The sequence below is a fragment of the Haliaeetus albicilla genome, chromosome 18 (genome assembly GCF_947461875.1).
Source record: "Haliaeetus albicilla chromosome 18, bHalAlb1.1, whole genome shotgun sequence".
Taxonomy (NCBI): domain Eukaryota; kingdom Metazoa; phylum Chordata; class Aves; order Accipitriformes; family Accipitridae; genus Haliaeetus; species Haliaeetus albicilla.
The window spans coordinates 25,817,050-25,837,997 of NC_091500.1; the positions used below are offsets into that span (position 1 = coordinate 25,817,050).

The window sequence follows — 20,948 nt, forward strand, 5'->3', positions numbered from 1 at the left end:
TAAGGGGTAGTAATGTATTTTCCTAGGCAGCTTGAAAATGGACACAGTGAGTGTCTGCAGAACTATTTAGGTGTGGGATTTTTTTTAATGCAAAACATGGATCTGGATTTTGTAACCTGAAGAGTTCTTTAACATTTCCTCTGAGCTTGGTTTACTTAGGATAGACTTTACGTTCACCAAACAGTATTTCAATTATTCTCACTAGAGAATACATACAATTCTTTTTTCCTCTGCCCTATTTCCTAGAGATATATCTGTTAAAGGAAATGAAATGATCACAGTATTTCCAGTTGTAAAGCACTTTTTAACTCTTTGTATATGTGTGAGGTTATTTGGTTTAATTTGTTCCACTGTGGAATGTGCCATATCTCTAAGGCATTTCTAAGTATTAAATTACTGTGCCGTACTTTTTTTTTCCCCAGATGCTCCTAATATTTTTTTCACCTGTAATTTATACTTGGCTATTCTGAGAAATTTAAAGAATAAAATGGCAGATAAAATTGTCTGTGCTTATTTCTGAAACTTCTTATTCAGTGCCACAGAAACTCTCCTTTTCTGGAAGGTTGTATTGATACTTATGGTCCACTGACAAATGGTCTTCTCAATGGTGTAGCTGTTATTACCTGTGAGAGATTTCCTAGGGTGCATTTGGACTACCAAAATATTTTCTCTGTGTGACATCCCTGTTTCATATACTAGAACATTCATTAAATATTTTTTTTATTCAAGAGCCATCTTCTCCCACTTCTTCTGCAGTCTGTACAGGTATCTTTAAGGCTCCCATCAGTACCTTGTTGCTAACTAGATGCCAGAACCCTTTTTTCTCTCTGAAGTACAACTTGCATCTTCTGTTCCAGGAAGAATTTTTTTACCATAAGGGTGGTGAGATATTGGAAGAGGTTGCCCAGAGAGGTTGTAGATGCCCCATCTTTGGAAGTGTTCAAGGTCAAGTTGGATGGGACTTTGAGCAACCTGGTCTAGTGGAAGATGTCCCTGCCCATGGCAGGGGGGTTGGAATAAGATGAGCTTTGAAGGTCCCATTCTGTGATTCTGTCAGGATATGGGAATGGGGAGACACCAAACTCTATGGAAAGGCTACCAGTCCTGATTTGACTCTTGTACCTAAGCTGTTTTAACAAGTGGGAAGCATAATGTTTATCTGTATATTTGTGTCATATTTGCAGCCTAGTCCACATTCCTACTTTCTATCTATTGTCTCTTGATTCTGAGGCTTACAAACTTCAGTGCCAAAGTGGTATGCCAGGATGAGGGCCGTGCAGCATGCTAGCTTTTGCAACTTCTTCAGCAATGCTGATAAATCTGCCTCTTCAAGGAAGATTTCTTTAAAGTTTTCCATTCCTCTATTTCTCTCTCTTCCAGGCTGAAGAGACAGACTGAACTTACTCCAGGGAGCTAATTAAGGTAGACTGAGTTACCTGATGAAACTCTGGGTTTGCTAAGCTCCAGAGAAGGATCTGAGAGAGGCACCTCTCTGGTTGTAGACCGTAATCTAATGTCTGACACTGTGTCTTCTAAATCAGTTGGCAGCATTTTGCACGTCTAGCCCTATAATAATGGTAATGGTAGAGGAAGACAGTCTTACATTGCTCCCATCCTGGCTTTCAGCCAAAGCTATGTAAAATCCCATGAAATAACAGATACAACAGGCAGTTCTTGCGTTAAAGTATGTAAAAGGTTGTTAAATAAATAGTGGTTTACTAAGCTGCCTTAGTTTACTGTAAGAAGTATTGTAAATCAAATAATGTATCATGTGGTATATTTTCAAAAGCACAAATACTATAGTATGAAAAGGACAGTATGATAATCACTGAAGATACCAGATATCATAATTTGAAGGTTGGAAATGGGTATCTGTGTCTTCTAGGCAAAATTCCGTTCTAAGCAATACATACCATCATAGCTTGTTTCTTGTGACTAGGAATCCAGCAAATTATATCAGTTGTTTCCCCCGGTAAATTATGGGGAGTTGCATGTTATCGAATTTGTTCATAATTAACAACAAAAAAAGGAGCAGTGAGAAGACAACTGTCTGTAAAAGAAACATCATTCTGAACCTTAGTTGCTCTGCAAATTTTCTAAGATATTCTAAAGGTTATGCTGTTAAGATTTATATGTAAAGTGGGTATGCAAACAAAAAGGACTGGAAACTGTCAATTCAAGCATCTCCAGGCTCATTTCCTATATGTGCACTTGAAGAAAAGAGAAAAAAGAAGGAAAATAAAGCACTTGATGTCAATAATTAATGGAGAAAGTCTCCCAATTTGCTGTTTGGACCAAAGACGGTAAGTTTCTGATCATAGTGATAACAAAGAGAGCACAGGAAAATATATCTTGAATGCTAGTAAGAGACTGGTTCAGTAAAACAAGCCTCTGTTTCTCACATTTTTTACTGATAACATCTTGGAGATGGCGAGCTCTCAACTTCAGATCTTGTAGATCTGTCCTAGAAAATCTCTATTCTTCCTTGTTGATTTTGTACAATTTCATACCTGTATCACCAATTTGGTATTTGTGGAGTGATGCAGGAATAGTCTTTACAACATAGTTTTTAAACACATGCAAAAGTGTCATTTCAAATCCCTCCACAGAAATTCACCTACAGCAGATGTAACAATAAGCTGCATCGTCATATCATTTAAAGCAGCGTGTAAACTTTATCTGGTAACATGTACTAATCTGAAAGTAAAAAAGTATTTTCTTTTGGGTCCTGCCAGTACTCTTTTGCTTTGCAAATACATAGTTGATAGACAAAAACAAGCACTTTTCACAATAAGTGAAAACAGATGCATTACTTAGGAAAGGAATGCAGCTCTTGATTCAGAGTCAGAATAATCTCTTGCGTACTTCAAAATCCAACACTGTACAATGTAGTTGTCCTTGTCCATTGTATGCAGATGGTTTTGGATGACGGCATGTCAGAATATCTTTTCTTATTTGAGATATGAAGTTCAGTACAAGTATGACAATACTTACAACCTCTCATTGGTAATTACTCATCAAACATTACAAGAATTCATTCCCATTCATCTTAAAACTCTGATTTTGTTGTGCTTGGGGAAGAAATGTGTTTCAAAGCGACAAAGGGTTTTTAGCTTGCAGGATATCATGACAAGGAAAAACAAATCTCAGTTCAGAGTATCCAAAAATACTGCCTCTCTATTAGCAAAGTGTCCCCCTCCTAGTCTGCTGGGATGGTTCAGGATGAAGTTCTGGACTTAGGTTTAAATGTTGACTCCTGGCACAGACTTTTATTTCCTAGTCTTTTGATCTGCTGATAAACTACAAATAAATTACCTATATTCCATATGCTATAATGCATTTGATCATACATTGTTTTCAGCTGTTTATAACAGGAAAGACTAAGAAAATAAGACCCCCTTCTTTTACACTATTGCTTTGGATACAGTCGTATCTCCTGAATCATAGGATCTAGTTTATGTACCGAGAAGTGAATTAAAGTCAGCATTCAGTTATTTCAATGTCTTAATACCTGAAAAAATGCAGTTCCTTGAGTAGAAATGCTGTGATCCAAATGGTAAAGCTGCCACTAATTCAGATGGAGATTTCTTTAACTGTGGAACTTAAGGGAATTGCCTGTCTTCTAGGAATATCCGAAAACCTGATGTTGTTTTTATATAAAAAAATTCCAAAGTATAACAGCCAGCATACATGTCTACATTTAAAATTTCCAGTCTTGTATCTCAGCTGTATACCAATCTGCTATCCTCTCAAATTAATTGAAAATCTTATTATTGAGAGGTTTTTTTCTCCCTGCCCACACACTGCATTAGAAAAAAATCTCACACTTCAATGTACAAATTGACACCAAGCTAGGGAAAGTCCAAGGAGAAAGTTCATTTCAGGTATATTGCTGCACAGTTGATCTAGGGTTTTGGCCCTTGCTCTACCGCATCGCTTACTGGCTTCCTGCTAAACACTGGGTGAGGTGGAATAGTGGTTCGTTCTGGTATGTCATCTGAACGCTTAAACATAATCTACTTTTGAAGAGACATTCTCCAGTTTTAGGTATGGTACATACAGTAGTGGCATAAGGCATTAATGCAGTTCAGACCAAAAAACCTGTGTTTTCATGAAGCAGCAATTTGTAGCAATTGTAGAACAAAGTCTGCTGCTCTCTATGCAGGAGCAGATCAAAAAAGAACCTGGACCTACGTAACTCATTTTCTTCCTATTGTGTTTGTCCATTAACTAGATGAAGCGCACACTTCCCATGCTGTTCCATTCATACAGCCCAGCGTTCATTCAGAAACAGAATGTTTCCTTTAGTTGATGGATTAAAGGCAGGAGGGGGGGGAGGAGTGTAAAAATGTTTTGGGATGTGCAGAACTTCAGGAGCAATGTTTAAAGGATAATTCACACCAGAAGTTTGTAATGTATTTTTTTTACACAACTTCAAAACAAAACAGGTGCTGCCTCTTAAATGAGCAAAAATAACTTTTTAAAAAGCAAGACCCAAAGCAGGTTTTTCTCCAATTGCTGAGACGTTAATGTCAGGTTATTTTTAAAATTTATCTTATATTACACTTTCGATACAGTATAAAGACTTAAGTGAACAATTTTATTTTGCCCTGCCTTGACTAATCTAGCATTATATTTTGGTTAAGTTGAAATATGAACCTTGGAATGTGTATTAGTGACCTTAAAAAAACAGCAAGTAAACTCTGTAAGCAACTTTAAAGGTTATTGTTTGCTTTTCATCTTCACTTGCAGACCAGGTGTCTCTAGCAAAGCAAATCTGAGGAAAAGCTACTTTTGTTGGAGTCTCTTTGTGAACAAAACGGATGACATAAAAAGCAGGTGTTAAAATAGTGAAAAAGGCAAACAGCAGATATTTTACAGGATGTTTAGCTGTGGAACAGCCAGAAAAAAATCAGGCTAATCTAAAGCATCTTATTTGGAACTCTTTGCTCAAATAAGAGAAACATTTCTCTGTCTTGTAAAACAGAATCTGCCTTTTGATCCCCCAAAGAATGGGTTAGATATACTTATCCTATTCCTCTTGTAACTGATTTCCCAGGGACTAACAGGAAAAAGCATAGTTTTTACTAAATAAGGGTGCTGGAATTTGCTTACTGGTTTCTGTTTACCTGATGCCACTTACGATACTGTGTTTGCCTACGTAAGGGGCATTTAGCACTGGAGTCTTGTGTGTGATTTTACTATTTATGTTAGGAAATTGCTTAGCAGCTGGGTAGATTAGACTGTTTTGCTTTGTGTGTTTTTCATCCTGCATTGCACATCTGTTAATGTTGGTCCTAACATTACAATAGTGAGGACTGTAAATTACTAAGTAGAAAGGTGAGTAAGTATGTGGAGGGAAGGATGTTTGCCTGTGAGATTAAAAAAACAAAAGGTACTGAACTGACACTGGGTTGTCTAAATTAAGCATCCTAAACCTATAAAGACAGATTAGAGGCCCACATGGCAGCCTTGAAGTGTATGCATTTTGGATTTAAGCTTCAAGGTTCATTTTCAGGTAGATGAAAACACTATGCTTTCTGCTTTGAAGTGTGACTTCTCTTTCTTACACAAATTCCCTGGCAGGTTTCTTTGGTTGTATCATGCTAGTTCTGTAACTTTGTAGGCGATGAGAGAAGTGAGCCCTCATGCAAAATTATTTTATAGTCGTGTAAGACGTGGCTACTCATTGTAGAGAATTGTGAATTCTCTCTGTTCGCCACAAATACGTCTTTCTTTATGAAAAAAAACCCTTATGACATCACTGGAACACTTACTTGGAGATACTGTGTCAACAGCTCAGTTACATCCTCAAAATATTTATTGCTAGGAAGATAGGCATCTTGGTATGAAACATAAACACTCGTAAATTTGCTATGCAATTAAACTATACTATCACACTTTTTCAGGTACCCGTGAAATAAAGGTTGATTAAATCAAAATCCATTGAACTGTATAGCATTTAGAATCAAATGAGTTTCTATAAAAATGTGGACTAGTGATCAGGTTTATTCCCCAGTGATATGAAGAATATATGCGGTATGAAATTTTTTTCTGCTGTTTCAGGTCTAACTTTACAAATGTTGCCACTTTGGCAATAAACATGTCATTTTCCCTTAGTTGCAGTGGAGTTGCATTAAAGGAAGCTACGTGGCATCTGCAACACCTTTTCCAGAATATTTTTCCCTCGAATATTGTATGTTTGAGTGGAAATGTTACAGGATGCAAAGGATATCCGCTAATGAACTTTCTTGAAATTCTATCACTTCACTAGGCTAATTTCAGTACAAGTCAGGCTGGCAGTCTTTGCTTAGAATTACAATTCTTTACCAGTGGGGCTTAGTACGTTAATTTCTGCATGCAGGTTTTGAAATCCTCTTTCAGATAACATCTTTCCCACATGCCTCAGAAAAAGGTACATTCTGCAGTCTTTAAACAGAGCTAAAATAGCCCCTGTCAGTTATAAAATTAGTAGCTGGTTCTTTCACGTCGGAAATTTCAGACATGCTCGCAGTCTGCCTGCGTGTGTAATTACTATTTGTCCAAGCAGCTCAGATGTAATGACAAACTTTAAAGCACGAGCTGTGCAGTTCTCTGTCCCTTTCTCGTCAGTAAAATCGTGTCCTCAGGCTGCAAAACAACTTTTTTTGGTTGATAGGCAATTCGGAAATTTGGCTCAGCTAGAGGACGCGTTTTGTGAGTTTAGGAACTGTCAGAATTGAAAAAAAAAGAACAACGGAATGAAGTTGATGACGGGATGTCGCGAACGAGATTTCGGGGATAGAAACGGCATTCTCCTACCTTCATCAGCCACTGAGTGTTGTTCTCCATGATGTTCTCGAGCAGCTGCAGCCTCTGAACCGAGTCGTCGTAGTCCAGGGGCGCATCCCTCTGCACCGCGTTGGACACGAAGGAGGCGGCGGGGCGGCAGTTCTCGGTCTCGGGCAGGAGGAAGGTGTAGCTGCACGCCCCGTGCTGGACCTGGTACTGCTTCTTGCCTATCGCCTCCATGCTCTTGCTGAAGGAGTTGTATCCCGAAGCTAGGAAGACGCCGCAGCCCCAGAAGAAGTAGGCGGTCAGCTGCATTTTAATTCCGCCGGGAGCCCCAGCAGCCCCGAGAGCTCCGCCGTGCCCGGCCCTTAGTGAGCGGTCGCGGGGAGGGAGCGCCCGGCTGCCATGGAGGGGGGGGGACAACGGGACTGTCCTGCTGCCAAACTGCAGACGAACCGGCTTCTCCCCCCCGGCCGCCGTGCCCCGAGCTGTCAGATGCGGGAAGGACAAACCCCCGGCTGAGGGACGCGGCCCCGCCCGGCCCCCCCCCAGGCGTGAGGTTCTTTTTTTTTTTTTTTTTTTTTTTTTTGCTGCTCCCTCCCCGCTCAGCCGCTTCCCTCCCCTCCTAGCAGAAGTTGAGAAGAGCGGGCAGGCTTGGGGAGGGGGGCTGCTCCGCCTCCCCCCCGGCTCCGCCAGCGCGGAGCGGTGCGGGGGGACGGGACAGCCCGGGGGGGCGGGGGGAGCCCGGTGAATTCCAGCAGCACGGCTCTAATTGAGAATTTCCTAGACAGAGCAATCAGTTCCGACAGCCTCCGACTAGGCTGCTAAATTATTCGTGGCGGTAATCCTTTTTCAACACTCTCCATCCCCCCAAAAAACCAAGTTCCTGGGCTTGCTTGTTCCTCTTAAAAAAAATTTTTTTTTTTTTTAAACGTGCTGGACCAAGATGTAATTTCGTTTGTGTTCAACGCATTGTGTAATTACAGCAAAAGACCCTGTCCTAAGCGTACAAAAGCAGGCTTGGGCATGTCCTTGCAGAGAGAACAAGAGAGGGGGTTAATTAAAAGTTTTCAGCTGAACACAGACTTTGTGTTTTACTGAATCTCTGAGACGAATACTCTTTTTCTGGCATGCCTTTCAAGAGTTAACTGTTTTCAAGCTTTTTTTTTTTTAAGGCTTTTTTGGTCTGTATTAAATGGCTAACTTTGGAAGTGCTAAGCTTAACAAGAGTTACAAATCACAAGTCAGCTGGGAGTGGAAGAGGCAATAACTATCCAGAGGCAGTGGCAGTAAGGCATGCCCCAGGAAACGGCATGGCTGAAGAGCAGTTACCCCATCAGCTCTTGCTAGCCCAATTCTGTGCCCTTGGAAGTGGGAAACACCTGTAAAAGGTGAGGGAAACTCCAATAAAGTAAGTATTTGAAACATATATGTAAGAGTAAAAAGGAGCTTCCCCCTGCTTCCCGCTCCCATGTTCTCTGCAATGATCGGTGAGCTTGAAAAAGCGGAAAATTACTAACCAACTAACTTACCAAAGCCTGGGAAAGAGTTGCTTCCACTGAAATTTTGGAAAAGATTACTCCTCTGTTTTAGAAAATGTCTTCTTGAAACCAGCACGCTAAGATGCTGACTCCTGAAGACAAACTGCCTGAGAGTTTTGCTAGGTCTGGATCTGGAAGCTATAGATTTTTCTTAATTAAAATAAACAAAGGGAATACCACACTAGGCAAACTAACATGAATTACAGACCAAAGTTTCTCTTCCACGAGGAAAATCCCAGCGTGCCTCGGGATCTCTTAGGACAGACTTTCTTATACAACTTGCTGTATTTCATAGAGTGTGGCTTTTACTTTTTACAATTGTGGAACTTGTGCTCAGGGGCTGTCAAAAATAGTTGTAGCAGCTAAAATGCATGCCTTACATTGTTGGAAGCTGTTGGGACTTCTTTACATACTACATAGTTACCTCCAGAAAGGAAAATCTCTAGAATTCAATTCTGGAGACTTCCAGAAAGATTCTAATTATACTTGGACTTTGACCTGTGGAACTAATTTGTCAGATTTTTTTTTCCCTGTGGAGTATTCATCTGCCATTGTTCATCCTTCCAGCCAGAGGAAATGGAGGAATAAGTTTGTAACTTGGGATACAGTCAAGATTATATGCTACAAAATGTACATATTTGGAGGGTTTGGCATATAAATTATGCATTCTCCATCCCTTCAACTTTGTATTGCAATAGCAAAGCAAGTTAATGCGACGACTACCTGCATTGTTAATGAAATTTCAAAAGCTTTTTGGATACTGATTTCTACTTTTTGATGTATTGAAGTCTTGGAAAGACTGTTTAATTCCATGTGAATAACAGTCTTTTGCAAGGTAGTTGAGAAACCTGCTATTATCCAGTGAAGACAGCATGTAGGTTTAGATTTATACACTAGACTGTGTGAAGCTTTTCTGGGTATCTAACCAGACATTCAAATTCAGTATTTTCTGTTATTGGAGTATTTTTAATTAATTTGCTAAATTAAATAAGAACTTCCTATTATGACTTGTACTTGTCTTTAAATCGGTCTGTGCCCTGCTTGCTTTTGCTCTCACAGCTAGCCCCAAAAATACAGGGCCCTCAATAGAGTAGTGCCAAAAGTAAGATTGCTCCAGCCTTGAAAGTATCTGCCTCCTAATGAGAAAGAACTGGAGGATAATCTTAATTTTTTCTGAGTACATTTGCATGGATTTTTTTAATTCTTTAGTTATATATTAAAGGTAAAGGTGAGCCTGACCAGTGTAGTCTTTGTAGTTTTCGTTTTAATCATTAGACCTCTACTCAAGGGACTGTACGTATATAAAAAGACAAGATTTAAGGGATGCGAAGAATTCATTAGACAGGATCTCCATGAGAGGCTTGATTAAATCAATAGTTTTTGAAGTGCTATGAAGCTTGCCACCTGTATGCCACACCAGTGAGCCAGATCACCAACGTAATCTGGCAGCTCGGTTTTGCTGGGGTTTTGAGGAGAGTCTGGAGTGTCTCTAAAGGTTTGAACTGGAGTCTGGTTTCCTTTAGAAAAGGCCCACGCGTGACCCTGGGAGGCCATTGAGCCGTAATGGGGCCAGGAACAAAAACTGAACTTGGAGGCTGCCTGACAAGGCTTGCTGTATCTTGGACCTCCACTAGGGAGAACTGTGGTTGTATGAATACTGGAAAGAGAAACTAGTTCACCTTTTACTGGGTTTTTTTGGCTGGGTTGGGGTTTTTTGTGGTTTGGGGGTTTTGGGGGTTGGGGTTTTTTGGGTTGTTTTTTTTTTAGTTTGGAGTGTTGGGGTTTTTTTGAATGAATGAACGAATGGCCAGTTGCTATGGCAGCTGTCAGCAGTTCCAGGAAAAGGTATGGAAAGTGGAGGTATTCTGAGAAGTGACAACAAATGACTAATGGCAAACCCTTACCAGCGCAGCAGGCACCACCAGTTGACTCCTTGGCTGTGCTTCTCATCTAGCTCTTGGAGTAACACCTTGAGGTTCACCATGGTAGTGTGTTCCCCAGCTTTTCCTTGATATTTCCAGGCTGTAGGGGCAATAACTGAAATACAAGCCCCAACACACACACACACATACAACTGAGGGAGGATTTTGCCGTTTCCCCATCTGGGTCCAACAGGCTCCGACTGCTTTAATGAAGTGCTTTTTCCCACTGCCCAAGAAAGTTAGTGAGCATTCACCTTGCCAACAAAATAAATATACATCCCTTTAACCCTTCACTACAGGATGGTGCCGTATTTGGTGCATCTTTTGGAGCATTTGACTGTGATCCTTCACCCTTTCTATCCCTTTGGGAGCAGCTTTCCCAGCTGTGGAGGAGGAAGTGGTCTTCTCTGCTTCCCCAGGGAGTCAAAGCCAGTCAGAGTTCAGGGGGAAAGAAAGTAGTAACAGCTAAATTTAGAAAACTGGTGTGAAAAGTAAGGCGAGTTAAATACATTTTTGTCCTTGAAAACTGAGGAGGAGGAAGGAAGATGCCTGAATACAGCCTTTTTACTGAGCCTCAGAGGCATAATAACAAGTCTGCTCGCAGGGCAGGGCAGGGCTTATTCCAGAAAAACTGAATGACAGAGAAGATCTGTCTCCTGTCAATTATGAGAAGGAACATCTCATTGTTAGACATGTTGAAGTAGGAAGGAATGTAAATAATTTGGCATGGAATCTTATATATGCCAGTATGAAATTGAGTAAAAAGTTGTAATTCAGACCAGTTGCTTCCTCCTGGTGTTTTTGTCATGTTCTTTTTTCTCTTCATCTTTTACTTCTGCTGTTGATACGGAGTGGTACATTTATTCTGCAAACTGAAATATAGCTGCTTAGCCTGTGATTTCCTGCTTGCTTTATAGTGGAGTGTATATAGTATTTGACATAAAATAACAAATGGTGGCTTGGTATATTTAAAGTACAAATTAGATCTTTCCCTTTTTAGAAAGAAGATACTCACTCTACAGAACTCACCTTATAAGAAGAGCTGAAATGTATATTTTGTCAAAACCAAACATTTAGAACGTTTTGCCAGATGTGTTGCAGGCAATTTCCTTTCCTGGGAAACAGTAAATTCCCTTACTCAGCCAATCCAGTTTTTATTCCATAACAGCATATGACTAAGCTGCTTTGAGAGGGATGCCTGAATACCACTAACATTATCTTTCCAATTATCATTTTACTTACAGCTGCACAGCTTCTGTTTGACAGGCAAATACAGAGATCTTGTGAGATCTCTGATAGAAAAGGAAGCATAAAAGTTTTTGAGGTAATGTAAGAAAATGTTGACTTGGCATTAGTCCGCTATCTGCAGACTTTGCCACCTAAAACTTTCAAGATGTTGATTTAGTAGATAAGCGAGTTCTCATTTCAGCAGTTTTCTTGTTTTAGCAAGGGAAAAATACGTAATGAAATATGTGCAAAATAAAAGCAGAACAATGTAAACAAGTAGGGTTTGGTGCTGCATCCTTATAGGGATATTTGATCTATGTATATAAATGAAAATGCTGTAGTGTGAGAATATGGAACTTCAAACCTGAGACGAAAAATTATCTGAAACTTGGAATAAATTAATGAAGTATTTCATATATTCCTGGTATTTACATTCCTCACATTTTGACACTCAATGTTAAGTCCCCACCTTTGGTTCCTGGTACTTTAATATTAGTTTATGGTAGTTCCATTTGCTGGCTTCAAAATATTTTCTTTCACTGGGAGTATTTTAGCATGTTTCTCAGGAACAAATGTCAACAAGGACAAGACTTATGAACTCATAACTTAAAAAACAGGGAACAGGATCTTGGAACCTACTAGATTTTTAGTCTGCTGAAAATCTTAATCTGTTTTGAGATCTTACACTCTCTTTGAAAGGCAGGAGTGCCAGATTATTATGTTTTCTGATAAGGCAAAACAAATTGTTTTCATCAAGACCCATAGTTCAGTCCTTTAGCACTTCTAAAATTAATGGTAATATCTTACCAATCGTTCCTCCTTTCCCCACCATCTGCCTATTATCCTTGTTATTCAGTCTGAACTTCTCCACCGGTCTCTCATGACTTCTTTAACAAAAATCTCAGGATTCCCCTCACTTTCTCAGCTGCTGCTTATTTCTAATCACTCAGAACATCTGGTGTAACATCTTGTGAATTCAGAGTCATCTTTATGTTCTGTCTCTGACGTTCCCTCACGTCTCCTTCGAGTGCCCTTCCTTCCAAGGGAGGGCATTTATCCAGTAATTCTCACATTGTACTTTTGCTGATGGGACAAGAGGTCAACAATCTGATCCCCTAAAAATTTCAGTTACCACTCTGTCTTGGTGACTCAGTCTGTTTGTTCCCATCTTGCCTTGTAGCATCCAATCCATCATTTCAGTACATGGTATTTTTTGTGGATGTCATGCCATTAGTGGAAGCATAATGTGGCCAAAATCAGACTTCAGTATCTTCCCTCAGCAATGCTTGCATGCTAGCTCCTTTTTCTCTTCCACAGTTGATACTGCCACCATCCTTCAATGCATTTAAATCTATAATCTGCAGGTTATGTTTATATTCCTCTGGCATTTATTTTCTCCTTTTTTTGATGCTGTGCATTTATTAATGTCTCTCAAATTCCTATAGTGATCCTCATTATCAACACATTCTGTCTGGTTCCTCTGTAACACTTGAAATGTGACTTGCTTTTAAAGCTTATTGTATTAGTTCTGCCTCTCTTAGGAAATTACATTCAACTTTATTTTCATAAGACTTGTTAGACAACTGCCAGAGCTTCACACAAGCAGACTATCTACTTAATTGCTTCTAATTGGTTTTCATTTTTGGAAGCTCTAAATTCAGCACCTCTCCTACCAAATATATCAGCTGCATTGCTTACTTTGCAGGCACTGACTGGATTGGCTTTCTTAGACTGTCTTGGTTATACTTGGGATGTCTTTTCTCAGTTAATCTGACATTTAATGTGACCATATCTTCCACTTATAGACTTATTTTGATATCCCACTTTTGTTATATAACATCTGCTCAAGGCTTTTTGACTGAAATTATATTACCATTAAAATAAATTATATACTTACATATATACATACTTATACGTGTATAAGCTTAGTATGTTGTAGCCACCACACCTAAAATATAATTGGTCATGTTAATTTAGATTGGGACTTTGTGGTATCACACCTTGAGCAACAACGATAACATGAATGAATATTTTTTGAAATTCCTGTCATTATCATTTCCACATTCCAAAACCACCTTAAATGCAAAATGTTCTCCGTTTTTACTGTTTCATTACTTTTATAGTGATTTCCTTTATCAATCCAAATTTTCAAGGGATATCTAAAGTAGAATACACAAATATCTATACAACTGTAATCTATACAAATAATGTATGCAGATTTCTAAGAAGATTCTCACAATGCATTAATGAAGTTCCTATTTGTAGGACAGCTGGTAGTTTCTTTCACTGTGACTGTTTTTTAACAATGAATGTTATTCTAAATCTTTGAAAGATAAATCATCCACATACAGAAGTAGGAAGTGAGTCCCAGGATTACGAAGAATAGTTGCTGTATGTCCTTCCTCCTTAACATTTTTATATTGTTTGGCTATGGTGCCTAAAGGCTGTGCTCATTCTCTTCGGAGTTACGTGGTGACAGCAAACTTTAGCTGGTAACAAGTGTAATTACATCTTAAACTCAAATAGCATGAGTTCAAAACTAACATGGAAATTACAGCTAATGTTAAGGATCTTACAGTTGGACTGCTGAATATCTTTGACAGCGTTAAGTGCTGTGCCCTGTCTACCTCCTACACTGGGCAAAACATAATACAGCACTTTTTTAAACAGATTACCATTGGTTTGAAACTGAATGAAATAACTTGCATGCTATGTGTAGCAACTAGCTCTAACGAGGCCTTTAAAACCAGTTTTTAAAAACTGTTTCTATAGCACATGTATATTTACTCTTTGTTATTGAATTACAGTGAAAAAATTAACAGATAGTCTTACTCTACATGCTCATATACTGTTTATGTGCTCTTTGAAAAATGTCTTTTTAATTACAGTTTTGTGCATTTGGATAATTTAAGCCTAAAACCTTTATGTAAGGTTTTGACTTTAGTTGTGTAATGTGAACGTTTTATTATGTTGATGTGAAAAGGCAGCAGACTGAAAGAATCCAGAAGGCTTTTGGAAAATGAGAAATGTGCCTTACTGACATCTTAAAGAAAAATGCATATGCCGTTTGTTTAAAGGAATGTATTTTTTAAATGTCTAAGCAGTTGACAGTAATCTAGCCTTACAAATAACCTCAGTCCATGTGATTTAAACCCTTCCTCCTGTAAGCAGTCATTCAGGTTAGCGGAAGGTTCTCTCATCTGGTAATAGCACACTTATTTGATAATAACAGCATGTCATACTTCCGAAGAGCATGTTCAAGTTAAGAATCTGAATTCAAAGATAAACTGATGTCAAAGAGAGAATGAAAAGGAAGTGAGAAACTGTGTAAGAGGAATAAACAAAGCTTTCAGAGAGAGAGGGGACATTTATGGCAACAGTAAGGTACCTAGTTCCTGACATCTGTTTCCCTCAAGAAAAAAATACAGTACATACACTAACCTTTTTATGGAGAGTGCAAGAAAAATATTTGCAGCATATTTTCATATATTCATATTTGTTGAACTGTATTATGGATGTGTAATTTGAAGAGGAGAGAGCAACTGCAAACTATTTTTGCACTCCATAAAGCTAAATCCTTGCTTTTTTCAATACTAATAAACATAGTTCAGTAATAGTTCTCAAAAATAGCGCCCACCCTCTTGCTGATTCTACCACAAAAAACTGGGCATTCTTTCTGTTGTTGGTCTTACTGCTGTATGAGCAAAGGAAGGAACTACAGTATTTTTTTCGCTGGTTAGTGAGGCATCAGAACCCATGATGGGACAGGAGAAAGATTACCTGCATACTTGTATTAAGATTAGGGCTCTGAGCTTGGACTCCTTGCCTCCGTACAACCATCTAGCAAAACTCCTATTGCTGTGTAAATATTAACATAAGTACCTCACTGGCTCAGTAACTGGCTGAGTTCTTTATCTATCCAAATAAATCATTTGCTAGAAAGATAATCCTCCATCTCCAGTGGAATGTGTACAGAAGATCAAATCTCTTCTGAGTATCCTATCATTAAAATGGTATATTTTCTTCCCAACACAAACCAATTAGAAACTCCTCATACTGGTCTTTCACTTTATCTAAATCTGAATTATTACTTTAGTAGTTTCACTACACAGAGGAAATTCAAATATTTGAAAATCTTTCTTTTGTCCCACTAGAAAGACATGTATAGGAAATTCAGACCCTCATTGCTGATGTCTACATTGTTTGACTGCGAATCCCCATTCAGGCTAGCCACAGCCAGACTGACTTAGACTTACAAATCATATCAAACAGTTCAATCTTAGCTTACTAGCTTCAGTTTAATCTTGATTATTGAAGGTCTTGCTTGTAGTTGTATGTTCTCACTTGCTTTTTAAGTCAGTATCTTCATTCAAACCTGTGATCAAATAACTAATAAGGCTTCACCCTTAGTGTTAAATGATATATTATCAGTTGTTACTGCTTTGGCTGTAGCCTGTGGGATGTTATTAATAGCAATGTCTAGTGAATAGAATTTTTCTTAAATAACTATATCTAATTCATCAAATTAATGATCAGCTAATATTATTCTACTAATTTCTGCCTTCCTTTGCCTGTTCGCCCACTCAAGTATCATTTTCAAGAACAAAAATGCATCCAGTAAAGTTACAATATTTACTAGATGATGCCATGACAATTAGAAGAGTATCTCCTAACTCAGCCAGTTTAGAATATTTTCCTCTTATATTAATAAAGATTGTATCCTTGCATAGGGTGTTGTTTTGGGTTTGTGTGTTGGGGTTTTGGTAGCGGGGCAGGGGCTGCAGGGCCGGCTCCTGTGAGAAGCTGCCAGAAGCTTCCCCGGCTCCAAGTCGGACCCACCGCTGGCCCAGGCCGAGCCCATCAGCGATGGCGGGAGCGCCTCTGGGAGAAGAGATTTCAGAAGGGGAAAAAACCTGCAGTGAGTGAGGGGATCGGAATGGGAGAGGAACCCCTGTGCAGATCCCGAGGGGAGTGAGGAAGGAGGGGAGGAGGAGCGGGGGAGGAGGGGATGCCCCTGCAGCCCGTGGGGAGACCAGACGGCAGGCTGTCCCCCCCCAGCCCACGGAGGGGAGCGGGGGAGCAGATGCCCACCTGCAGCCCGGGGAGAGAGGAGCCCACGCCGGAGCAGGGGGATGGATGCCCCCCAAGATGGCCGGGACTCCAGGGGGGGAGCCCGCGCTGGAGCAGGCTGTGCCTGGAGGACTGCAGCCCAGGGAAGGGACCCCCCCCCGGTGGAGCTGTTCGTGAAGAACTGCTGCCCGCAGAAAGGATGCATGCCTGAGAAGTTCATAGAGGACTGTCTCCCGTGGGAGGGACCCCCCGGTGGAGCAGGGGCCGAGTGAGGAGTCCTCCCCCTGAGGAGGAAGGAGCAGCAGAGACAAGGGGTGAGGAACTGACCCCAACCCCCATTCCCCGTCCCCCTGCGCCGCCGGGGGGAGGAGGGAGAGAAAACTGGGAGTGGGGTTGAGCTGGGAAGGAGGGAAGGGTGAGAGAAGGTGTTTTAAGGTTTGGTTTTACTTCTCATTATCCCTGTTTTGATTTGATTGGTAGTAAATGAAATTGATTTTGTTTCTTCCCCAAATTGGGTCTGTCTTCTGCCCGTGACCATAAGTGGTGAGTGATTCCTCCCTGTCCTTGTCTCAACCCACGAGCCTTTCTTTGTATTTTCTCCTCCCCATCCCACCAGGGCCAGGGGGAGGAGTAAGCGAGCGGCTTTGTGGTGCTTTGTTACCAGATGGGCTTAAACCACGACAGGAGTCAAGGTGGCCTTCTTTGATTAAACACAACGATCAGGTCACCCAAAGCTTCCTTGTAGCGTCAGACATTTCTGTTGATCAGAAGGGGACTCTTGAGTAACAAGCTTAGATGAAAGCACCTCAAGTTGGGCAAAATGAATTTCATGAAGTTCACTAGACAGCAGAAATGCTGACTTCATTCTTACTATAAAATCCTCACTGATGTAAATGGCACTGGAAGGCTGGGAGCCTTTTCCAAACCACTTTTCTGCAGAAGGTGGTGAGAACTGAGGATAAAACCATCTGATTTCTTATCTTTTGCTAAAAGTTCTTGTTTCACTTACTGAAAGAAGTGATGGTTATTCCAGATTTCAGATGCATTTCTTTCTCTCAACTTAAAGTGCTGTTGTTAGTATATTAGCAGTATTTTTTCATTTTATTGCAATTTTCAGACTATTATATCCAAACTTTACTGTTTTGACTCTCATCTCTTTCACTAACAGATTCACTTGGACTATGAATTGATTAAAAAACAGTCCACCAAGAAATTGGGTCTAAATAGCTTATTCAGCCTGGAAAGAGAATTCTTTTATGCTGTAGGCACATTTTTCCAGGGTAAGAGCACTATACCTTTGGTAAACATCAGTTGAAATGTTTAAGAAGTGCCTGTTCTGGAACCCCATTGCAGCCCATGGCAAGGAAGGATGGGCTAGCAATGGACTGAGTTTTCAGCCAGCTGTGAAGTATTCCAGGCAGGAATACAGCAGGTAGGGAAACGGTTAGGAGTCACGGCCTAAACTTTGTTTTAATTTCATACCGAGTATAAAGAAATATTTTCTGAGGCTAAGATCTATGAGGCTGTAGAAACTCCTCTCATAAGAAGTGGTGGAATCCCTGTTGCATGAGTAATTTAATATAGCTGGGCAAAACACTGAAATATGTGAAGAAAAATCCTGTACTGGCTGCAGTAAGAATTAAGTGACCTAATGAGCTTTTTCATCTCTTAATTTCTCTCATTAAACCTCATCACTTTGCTGAAAGAAAGAAAAATATTTATGTTGGACCTCCATGTGAAAAGTGCTTATAGAAAAAATATCCCTCTTCAGATGATAAAAATATAATTAATGTATTTGAAATAATTCTTGCATTTTCTCACAGCCATGAAATTAAAACTGTCAGCGACAAGCTAATATTAATGCCTGCAAACTGCTAAACACAATTATTTCAATATAATGCAGCAGTGGTTTTAATATTGGTAATTATTATGGGTTTAGATTTCATTGCAATAGTGGAACAACTTCATTTTATATTATTAATTCTACCAGTTGTGTGCAAAAGAATATAGTTAGTCCTATTACTAAAAGCAGCAGAGTGAGACTGTGCTTCATAGACTATTATTGCTCACATGTGAATCTGCTTGGCTGAGATGTTTACAACCAGACAAATTATTCTCAACTATCAATAGCTTAATTGCTACTTTTGTTTTCAGATTTTTAATACTTATTTAAACATGTTTACAATGAATAATGTAAAAAATGCACTTCATAGACATCATCAACATAACAAGACACAAAGTTTACATCACAATTAGACTGCACTTGGTTTTTCGTAACTTGAGACAGATTATTTTCTGACTTCTAAAACCTCTGGTTTGGAACAGTTATTCTACGTGAAGCGTGCTCCTTTGTGTTCATATATTTTACCTTGCCGGTTCTACAATAAGGTAGAGGAAAATCTGCACTCGCCTACCCCTTACCTAACTGCTGGCCCACAATTTTAGACTGCAGTACACCCAATAAAGAAAAATAACACATACTTTTAAGATAGCAATTTCAATAAACTGATAGCCTGGAGGACTAAGAAAAAAATGATGCTTTAAGGGGAAACTGTGGGCCTCTCATTTAGAAGGCTTTTCTAGTATCAATCAGAACTTTTTTTCTGATGTGTCTAGCATGCACAATGGTCAGAAGCTGCTGAAGTAAACAAAATGTGGGTCTGTTCTTCATTATTATAATTTGCAGATACCCTGTGTCTGCTCACAGAGGATGGCCCAAGGCTTTTAAAGCTGTTAATGACATGAACAGTGGCCAAGAACTGTCTTTATTTGAAATACAAATGTATTTTAAAAGTAAACCAGAACGTGTGAATCCTCAACCAGTTGCCATTTGCATTAACTTTACACAGTGAGGATTTTTTTTTAAAGATACAGATTTCTCACCAAACATTCACTCAACTAGTTAAACAAACAATTGGAAATATTTTCAAGAGGTGTCACCACTAGTTAAAATATTGGCTTTCATGGCTGGTCCAAATGAGAATCAGGCTTTACAGTAAGTGAAACTTGGTTCCCTCTCATTGATTTCTCAATGTTCGTAAATTCATTAAATGCTCATTCATCAAATTCCATCTTATTGCTGGCTCTTCCATGTCAGAATGAGGCATCTGTTTCCGAAAAATGAAGTGGCAGATGGTTTAGTAAGTATTGCCCCATATTACAGCTGGGGGAATGAAGTAATTTTAATGAATGGAAGACAAACAGAAATTAAGGTATTCAGAATTAGAAATAAGGGAAAGAAGGTTTCTTATCTTGTCTTCTTTTTTTTTTTTTTTTTCTCCTCCCTAGTTAATCTTCTCTCATAAAAGTAGAGTTGTGAGTCCTAAATACTAAATGTTGGAATTCAGGACAGTTTGGGACTGTGTAACAGCTCTGCATGTGGACATCTAATACACTGTAGTTGCTACTGCATCTGCTGTACATGCAGGTTTTATCCATGTATGCACTGTGTCATTTTTCCAATTTACTACGCATCTGAAAAACAGCCTGGTTTCTATGAAAATATGTGGAAAGCCATGCCCCATATGCTTTTCATATGGGACACAAGACCTGACTGTGTAATACAGGACATCCCCTGTTATGTGGGACATCTGCCAAGCCCAGCAGAAAGAAAAGATACAGGCAAGAGAACAAAACCAGAGAGGTTACTAAATCCTTATTCTGTTTTTAATGTTTATATTCTGCTCTGGTCTCAGCTGTTATGGTCCACTTTTAACAACTTCTCTGAGCTGGAATAGTCATATATTCTCTACTTTCTAGTCTATTTAATGCTTCATGGTTAACACTTTAAAATGTTTATTGTTCCTAAGTGAATGACAGTCAGATTTTCAAAGGTAATACTCAGCATAGGCTTCGAGTCTTTCAAAAATCCTAGTATGTCCCCCTTTGCATCTTTAGGTAACACTGTATCTCTGATCCATATGCATGGAAAAGCATAAGAGCCTTTTAATATGTTATGTGCATGAGTAGGTTATATTTGAAAGCTGAAGTGCAGCTGTTATAAATTTTCTCAACAGTTTTGAGGTAAAAAACAAATGTTACCTTGTTTGAGGGCATACCAGTGTTGCCAATCCTTCTGTTACTCAGCCATTTTGGTCTGTTACATCCTGGACTGTGAACTAATCAGATTTAAGAAAAAAACAACAGTTTAAATTTAGGGGAAATAATTCTTTTCCTCATGGTTACAGAAGCATGAAAATGTTACTCTGCAAAATGGCAATAGAAGGCAGCACATAAATAAAAAACATAATTTTGTTTTTAGCATGATTTTGGAAGCCAGAATCCTGGTTTCTAGGTAGTTCAGTTAGCAGTCCTGGACATGTAAATTCCACTGAAAGTCTCATTGTAAGATCTTTCCTTCACATTTCCAAAATATGAATGTAAAAACTGATAATAGTCTACAGATTTGATGTTGCTT

At 39.3% G+C, this 20,948-nt stretch overlaps 2 protein-coding genes across 4 annotated transcripts in view; one reads left to right on the plus strand and one right to left on the minus strand.

Annotated features, from left to right (window-relative positions):
- Window positions 1-7,119, minus strand: part of ANGPT2 (angiopoietin 2) — a 43,951-nt gene extending 36,832 nt beyond the window's left edge. For both annotated transcript variants that reach the window (XM_069805943.1, XM_009922954.2), the window contains exon 1: window positions 6,802-7,119. In XM_069805943.1, the coding sequence (XP_069662044.1) occupies window positions 6,802-7,086 (285 nt within the window). In that variant the 5' untranslated portion in view covers window positions 7,087-7,119. The remainder of the gene's footprint in view (window positions 1-6,801) is intronic.
- The window catches only part of MCPH1 (microcephalin 1), a 130,908-nt gene that overhangs the window by 87,610 nt on the left and 22,350 nt on the right, over window positions 1-20,948 (plus strand). The window lies entirely within an intron of this gene.